General features: G+C 41.3%; 1 protein-coding gene across 1 annotated transcript in view; it reads right to left on the bottom strand.

Moving 5' to 3' along the window:
• Positions 1-1,355: 1,355 nt before the first annotated feature.
• Positions 1,356-8,882, bottom strand: part of KIF7 (kinesin family member 7) — a 383,648-nt gene continuing 376,121 nt past the window's right edge. The window contains exons 17-18 of the mRNA XM_069222691.1: positions 4,802-4,978; positions 1,356-4,471 (exon numbers count right to left, since the gene is read on the bottom strand). Of these exons, the coding sequence (XP_069078792.1) occupies positions 4,059-4,471; positions 4,802-4,978 (590 nt within the window). The 3' untranslated portion in view covers positions 1,356-4,058. The remainder of the gene's footprint in view (positions 4,472-4,801; positions 4,979-8,882) is intronic.

Here is an 8,882-nt window from a genome sequence, read left to right as displayed (position 1 = left end):
CATTAGTAGAGACCAAAGAACAACAAAAATATTTGGGGTTGCTGGAAATGCCACCGATATCGTCTCAGGTTTAGTACCACTCCACGGCTCACAGGTGCGTCTCCAGAGCTTATCAGCTCAATGGCTCGAGGGAGCCTTTTAAACATGAAGTCCGATTGGGAGCACACTGCCTAAGATTCCAGTCGAGTTCGCCCCTTGCATCCTTGTACATGCAGTTTGAACAATTAATGCTTGCTTGAAAAAATCTGTAGTATTTCACTAAACAAAATTTGCTATTTACCAGTGTGTAGCTGTCAGTACTGTACCCTGCTCCTGCAGAGCCAAGCCTCTCACTCCCCTTATCAGGCAGAGGGATATTGCCTGGTTGGAGGATAACTTGAGAGCAGTGTGTTTCTTCAGTGCCATCACCGGAGGGGCTCCTGAGGAGAGTTCTTCTTTGAAAGCAAGCCTTCTTTTGCAAGGGAGTATCTCTGAGGACTCTGTCGAAGGTAGTTTCACTGAAATTTTCCTAGTGATGGGCAGAGTAAAGGGACACCTATGCCTGGCAGAGTTCCACTTGCAGCAATTGTACAGCCAGTGCATCCGATTCCTCGGATCCCAATGTCAGTGAAGCTTTTGCTGTTAATGGGATCTGAGCAACCAGCTTTAGTAGTGCTTTCAGCATCATCTTATGGTATGAGTGGGGGTGCTTGGCACAACTGAATGGAGTCGGGTTCTAAGACTGGTTAGTCTAAGCACCCTTATGCGGAAGCCTGGTCGACTCTGAAGCTTTCTCTTGTTGCCTACTAGAACCCAAAGGTGGCAAAGGCCCTGGAGGAAGTTTTTTTTTTTTTTTTTGTCTGTGCTCATAGCTCGATCACCGACTCCTGCAGATGCAGTGACTGCAGCATGGGACCTCGAGTGATCCTGGCTTGAGTGTGTGGGTCTCACAGATGGGTGTTGTACGTACAATCCTTAGTGTCTTTGGGGAGTTCTTATTTGTGCTCTGAGCCTCTTTAGGAAATGGTCTCTGCCATGGACTGCCTAGAATCCTTGATGAACCTGTCTCATTGCCTGATTCGGCCTAGGGGTCTTATTCAGCACCAATGCCCAGAGTCTTGAAAAATATCTGGTAGTCCATTTTGTGTGGTTTCCCAATGTCTCTCTATGCTGTACCTTTGGGTCTTCTTGAACAGAAGGTAAGGCAGAACTCGCAGGAGGTGTCATTGGGGGAAGAGGCTGAAGTTGCAGATGCCTTATGATCTGACCATAGAACTTCTGATTGGCACGGAGAGAAATTTTGGACATGTGTCTGCTCCATCACAATCTTTCAGCACATTCTTCAGTGTCGATGCTCTAAGGACAAAACTCAGGGAGGGCCGTGGCTGCAGGAGTATCAACCAGTAGTTGATTCCTCCAAAGGGTTTTGGTGAATTAGCACAATGAAAAACAGTTGAAACATGGATTGTTCTTCTGAAGCATTTATGTTGAAATTCCACTGTGCAGGCTCAAAAAAGATGTATGGTACTCAACAAATGTAGAACCTCATTGGGTACATATAAACCTGTCGGCAGAAAAAACACTCAAATATGGAGTCAGTGCCCATTACACTGTTGACCAATGGAGGACTGCATATCTTAAAACTTAAAAAAATTCTTGAAAAGAAAAGGCTTTTAATCATCCTAGCCCAACACTAGATGGTAGGAGTATGTACAGCATGTGTATCTATAGCCATACATGCTACAAACAACTTTCGTAGGGGCAGAGGGAGTGAGCCTGAAAAAATAAACCATATAAGCAAGCTTAACAGGAGATACACTGTCTACCACAGAATGAAGGCAATTAGTGTACGTTTATGAATATACCAAGTGTGCAATACAGAGAAGTTAATGTATGTATCAACCTTGGTGTTAGACAGGAACAGTTGGAGGGAATGCTAGGTCTTCTTGAGGAGTTTCAGAAACTAAGACATCCACAGACTGCAGTGGACTGCTAGGGGTCAGAAAAAAGTACACGATTGACCAGGAGGCAATCAGTTTAAAATGCAATGGTAAAGTAAAAAAGGCTCTGACAAATAAGATTTTATGACATCATCTGGTATTTGTTGCCATGTCATAGCCTGTGGTCAGAAGACCTGAAACAATGTCATCAACCAAAAATTCAAATTGAGAAGATGAAACCAAATGGCTTAGCAAAAACTTTAGAGTAGGACACTGACAAGCTCTTACATCTGACTTCCCCTCAATGTCAGCTTCAAAAAAGGCCAGTAACTTGAGGGACAGATTAAGGCTGTGGCACAGCCTTCAGTGACAGAATGTTACTTTACAAATAGTTTAACTTGATAACTTTTATTAAGCCATTAACCTATATTTTCTTTTTTGTGCTTCCCATGATGGAGCACGTGAGAGGGTTGGTTCAAGGTACGTCCTGGTTGTTGTATGTGTTTTCAACAGAAAACACACCTGAAAAAACTGGTGATGATTTTTTTTTCTTGAAAGCCTTTTGACTAATTCTTCTTCAAGAATTGCTTCCACCAGGTTGTCGAAAACAACCTGATGAGTCTTTCTTGTGAAAAAAATAAATTTCTTCTGGTGTTTTTTCCGTTGACTTTTTTAAGGGGTGAGGTCTCTCCTCTTATCCCCCCCACATTCTTTGTCACGATGTTTCACCCACAGAGTCCGTTAACGCGCCTTGCGGTAATACAGAGGCTTTTTTTCTCCCAGCCTGCTTTCAGTTTCTTTTCTAAACTGTACAACTTATCCTCTTATACATATCCCCATCCTCTGGGTGGTGTCATTTTATTTAATAAAATACCAATCTACCTTTCCCACAAAAATGATAAATTGTTTTCATGGGAAAGGTATCCAATAATTGTGACATTTCTCCAAAATGAATTTTAGTTTGCCTGAATTCATCAGGCTGACTTTCTTCAGTTTGGAGATCATCAGAATGACAGAATACTGGGCCTGGTACCTGTCTGTTCCCAGAGATGCCTATACCCAAGTCATAATCTTCCATGATGTCTATCTTGTGGATTCTAGTAAAAGTGAGGGACTTTACAGATCTCTTTGCTGCCACCGCACTGGGTCAAGGCCACAATGGTTCTAGCTGAATCGAAATAGACACTTGGAGGGAATCTTATGCAACTTCTGATTGAAGAGAACTGGCAGAAGGCTTACACACCTTTTTATGACATTTGGTCTCTGAAGCTTGTTAAGCAGTGCAGCTCTCCAAGCTGTGTTGGAATGATTATGAGACAAAAGCACTCCTCTGTAGAAGCTTCCCAACCTTGCTTAAGATAAAGGTATAAGGGTTCATCTGACACAAAAAGATGTGTCTTGTGGTCAGGAACTTTCTCATCATAATATACTGAAAATATGCATACCCAGAGGTTTTCTGTCCCTCTTGAATGGACAACTGCAGGTACTGAAGCCACGGATGATCTTCACACAGGTACATATAAGATTTTCTAAATCAGGCACTGTATCCAAACCCAGAATAACTTTCAGCAAAATCTGTCAGCTTGCATCTTACTATGAAGCTGAAGGGTTCTTTCAAAATGAATTTCTTCTGACCTTAACAGGAGACGCTTCCTGAGCAGGATTTGGAGAACACCAACAAAGAAACAGACAAAGGTTTCCCAAACAGATGTAGAATCAAGCCTAGCTTTGCTCGAAGGAAAGGAATACAAGCAAGGGGTCACTGTAATATTTATAGCCACAACATATTTTAAGAAGGTTATGTACTGTCCTCCTTGCAACACAGGAGCTCCCCAACAAGTTAGTATAGAAGGAGTGCAAAACAAAAATATAACTGGTGGACTATGGTTAACCACTTATGTACAACGTCTCTATGTTATTGTCTGGTGCTGACTACAAAAGAACCACAATAACCACAAAAAATGGCCAGGTCAAAATTCATAAAAGCAAGCCTGTTCTTCATAGTCACTGGTGCAGTTGTAACAAGACGTGTATATCAGTTATGTTTCAAAACATCCTTAAGCTATGATGCTTTGTGGAACAAGCTGTAAAATAGTAATTAACCACATAGTGGTCATGTACAGTCCTCTCTAGAAGTACTTACAATGGGTTTTTTCTAACATCTATTATCCCAGTATTGGAAAGCATAGTGTTAGCATTAGGGAGAGAAACACGATAATCCCGTCGAGGTTTTGTTAGGTATGCAAGTGTCCTTGGAGTGACTGTATCACTGGGTTGTACCACTCTGTGTTGCAAATGTTCTAGGGAATCCCGCTGACTGGCATCATCCAGACCAGGCCGCTCATCACTTGGTAAAGATGACCGCCTCCATGTTGGAGGCAATGGCACATGCACCAGTTCCCGGTTCTCCTCCCTGGGCTTCTGATTTTTTTCACCAACTGCAAGCTGCACATTCTGCTCAAACACCATACCAGTACCACCCTGTAAAAAAGATCCAACAGCTGTGGTCTGTTTGTCTCCTGGGTGAACAATTTTTCCATCCACTCCAATCTCTGAGGGGAAAAAAGAAAATGCATTCAATGAACGCAAATCAAAGCTGGGCTGCCTCATTAGAGGCTCTAAAAAAGATATTCTAAAAGTACTAAGTTTAAACTGAAATGATAACTTATGCTCATAGTACTATAGTGACTTATCCTTTGGCCTAATTTACATGACTAGCATAAAGGTTTGAGGCTTCAAATGAACAACAACTTCATTTTTATGCCTACATCTCATACACTATTAAGACTAATCTGCAAGATGGCTATTTTTCAAGCATAGCTCTCAATGCTAGCAATATCATCAGCATTCTGGTGAAACTGCAAACAGAATGAACCACCGACCTGCACTCTTTCTTTTGCCCTGACAGCCTGGTGAATTCTGAGAATGTGCAGTCACATTGTTTAGTCTCAAACTCAGCTCTTGGTGGGCCCACGTGTACCAACCAAGCTCCTGCTCTAGCATCTTGATCCTGACTTCATATTGTCGCTTGCTGCCAGCGATGCCTTCACCCATTTGTTCTGAAATTATATTAAAAAAGGCAGCCTTTTAAAAAAAAAGATATTTCACCACGTAGACATTTAAGCACATTATTGCATATCATGAACATTTCACACTGTACAATTTAGGCAATGAAACATCTTGAAGTACATTTCAATGTCCTTATACAAAGTTGCATTGATCTCTCAAGTTGTAAGCTGGGTAGTCACTTTTGTTGTCCGTCAATAAAAAAATAAAAAAACACATTGTCACACTGCTTTTAAGTATGAGTTTGTTCTCTGACAACATATCCAAAAGTGAGAAGTATTAAAAAAAAAATCTGTCTTACAAAAAACAACAAGTAAGAGACAGAGTACCTCTTGAGGGAGTTAACCAACATATCAGAATAACTGTTGCAATAAAACCAACTGTATTTGACAGTCTAGGTGTTGCATTAGGTAAATCTCCAACCATGATTACCATCAAATGACTTGCTAATAGTGTGAGGAAACCACACAGAAACTCTCGCCTTTTCAGAGACTTACCTACATGAAGCGAGGGAGGGCCATAGCATGTCATGATGGACTTTGGCCACAAAAAGAAAGTTAGCCTTCCTTTTTCTTATCACTTTATTGTGCATGAAGGTTTATTTGTTGCATGGTTCTGCTGGAGGCCCAGGCCCCACATGCAGATATTGTGCAGGGTACAAACAGAAAGCTGCTTATAGCCTTAGGAAAAATAATATATTTGTATTCAAAATGTGCCTACAATTTACACCTTACCCCATCTCTATAAGTCATTTTTATAAGTGCTTATCAGTTGCCATATACTACTCTGAAAGAAGCCTTTTTACTTTGCCACTGTAACTGAGATGAAACAGGAAAAAGAAACATTACAGTAAATTCTGTACTCTTTGCCATTTCATATCTGGATTGGCAGGCATATCTGCATCTGTAAGCAGTGACAGCTGCATCCTCCAATAGATCACTCTTTTAAAAAAAAAATTATTAGGGATCTGCAATTGCATGTTTCTGTTCTATGGACCATTACTATATACACTTCACCAACCATTCCTGTGAGGCCTTTTCTTGGGTCCTGACGCAGAGCTGTTACTGGGAAGCATTCTATGTTGATACTGTTGTTTCAGAGCCACAGTACTGGTATGCTCAATCTGGATGATCATGTTACTCCCCTTAGGTGTTTGACTATCGCGGTTGTAAGGAGAAGCAGTCAAGACTCCTTCTAGAAGATGGAGTAGCTTAGAAATTCATACTGTGAACACCACAATATGTATCATCCCATCACAATAATGTGTACTCATGGGCTCTACTTAAAAAGGAAACCGAAAAATGACTGGTCTACTGGCACAGTGATGTAAAAAAGAAAAAGCACAGTCGAGAGTCTATCGATTTATCTATCACATATTCATGTGCTTCTCACAAGCAGATAAATGTAACCTTGTGATAAACAAGCAGAAATGTCACTTTGCATCCATGGATGTAGCTTTGCACTCTCTTGGAGAATCATATGATCTGATCTTGTGGTATATATGCTGAGATGCTCACTTCTGGATAGTTGCGCAACTATTATAAACTTTCTTTATTGGTCATTACTCTTTCTCACTGTGGAGTGATGGACTTGATGTTGTCTGGAAATTGCTTTATAGCCCTTACCAGGCAGATAAGCGGCAATGAATACTTGTCTGAGACAGTCACAGATGTTTTGCACTATGCATGATGTGTTACCATACATACTCCAGCCCAAACTGATTATGTTTCAGATTTGATATTCCGGTAGTAGCAATTCCTGACTATTAAGTGCACTTGTTTAATAGAACCTGATCCCAATTACCTTCTTAGTTCACGTGGAAGTAGTAATGGTGCAGTTTTTCACAAAAGGTGACTGGTTGCTGGGTTTTTTTGTTATTAAAAGAGAGGGAGCGAGAGAGAGGAAGATCTGCCACACAGTTCAGTCAGGTCAGATTAGAGAGGAGTCCAAGGCAACTGTAATGAGAACGAAAAATCAGCCTTATTTATATGAGGAAAATGCTGACTCTTTCGTGATGGCAAGGGAATTTAAAGGGGTAACAGAAGGCTGAGGAATGAAACAGCAATAAGGGAGGGGGTGTGGTGGGGGACTGAATGGGAGTGCTATATTAGGAGACACATTTCTAATTTCTCTGTTTTAACAGCAAGTCTGCAGACACCTGTAGGTGGAGAAGAAGAAAGGAAGAAAGCTGTACCCCAGAGCTGGGCCACCAGAACAGTTTGCCTCTTAAATTGCAAACCAGGGTATCATTGACAAAAGCTGTTTTGACCAAAAAATAATACTGAGACTACCTGAATACAGTTGTGTGTCCGTACCTGGTTGTCTGTCCCTCTGTTACCACCATCACAATGCTCATATGCCTTTTCAAAAGGAGTGACAACGAAGGAGACCATTGCATGTAAAAGAGCAAGTGGAGAAGCAAAGTGATTCCTGTAGCTAGATGGAAAAATGAAATGTGATGGGAGCAATTCATTAAATAAGGATTGGTGAGGAGTTCTGTGAACATAGGTAAATGTGAGCACAGCTTATCCCTGTCTGAAAAACAAAGTCACTGGAATTTCAAATGTCACCCCGTCCAGAATTAAATGCAAATTCAGGGCTGATAATTCCGGTCAGCTGCTGCAGGGGTAGTAGTTACAGGAAACAGCACCGCCCCACCCCATCCATCCCCTGGAGGGGGCTACAGGAAGGAAAATTTTACTTATTCAGTAAGCATCTGTATGTGGCATTACAGCTATAGATTCAGATGCTCTGCATACTCCTGCCATCTAGTGTTGGGTCCAGGGTGGTGCAAGTTGTTTTTCTTCGAAGTATTATTTCAGTCAAGGGATCCAGAGTCTCTTCTCGGTGATATAGTGCATGGGCATCGATTAGTTTGTTTTCCCGCAGGCAGGTGAGAAAAGGAGTGTAAGGAAGGAAAGGAAAGAGAAAAACATGTCCATGTAAAAAGAGTAAATATATATGAGCAAATCTATACAAGTATATTGTAACTGCAATGGCCACAGGTATCCGGGAAGGAAGGAGGGCGCATGTGAATCTACAGTACTATATGCACGGACTGATGATTACTGGATAAGTAACGCTTTCCGTTCAATGGCATGTGTGGCTGTAGATACACATGCTCAGCATAGACTGCAAAACAGTCCCTCCATAAAAGCGATGACTAGCCTGTAGGAGTTGCAGTTGCTTGTAAAAGTGTTCATAGCACAGTCTGACCGACATTAGGTTGTTGGCGTGCAAGTACATGTACACAGTAGTGTTTTGTGAAGGTATGTTGTGTCGACCATGTAGCTGCTTTGTAAATGTCAGCTATAGGGATATTTCCAAAGAGGCCACAGTAGCACCTTTTTTCCTAGTAGAATGTGCTCTAGGGGTAACAGGTAAGGGTCTCTTAGCTTTAGCATAACAAGTTTGAATACGTTTCACTATACATCTCGCTATACCAGATTTGGATACTGAAATTCCTTTATGAGGTATCGAAAAAGCTACAAAGAGCTGTTTGGTTTTCCTAAACTCTTTGGTTCTGTCAATATAAAACATGAGTCCTTTTTTAACATCTAGAGTGTGGAAGCTCTTTCCACCAGAGAGTCAGGTTGCAGAAAGAAGACAGATAATTCAAAAGACTGATTTTTGTGAAACAGAGAACCATTTTAGGTAGGAACGTAGGGTTAGTGAGAAGGACAACTCTATCCCAATGAATCTGGCAGAAAGGGTTTGCCAAAGTTACTGCCTGGAGCTCACAGACATGCCTGAGTGATTGATGGCAACTAAGAAAGTTACCTTCGAAGAAGGTTATTGAAGAGGACTTGAATGGAGTGGTTCAAAATGAGGACCCATGAGTCTGGTAAGAAAAATGTTTAAGTTCCACGAAGGTGCAAGTGGAATTCTAGGTGGAAC

Source organism: Pleurodeles waltl, chromosome 3_1 (assembly GCF_031143425.1).
Source record: "Pleurodeles waltl isolate 20211129_DDA chromosome 3_1, aPleWal1.hap1.20221129, whole genome shotgun sequence".
NCBI lineage: Eukaryota > Metazoa > Chordata > Amphibia > Caudata > Salamandridae > Pleurodeles > Pleurodeles waltl.
Note: the sequence above shows the minus strand (reverse complement) of the source record. Positions and strands in the feature narration are given on the sequence as shown.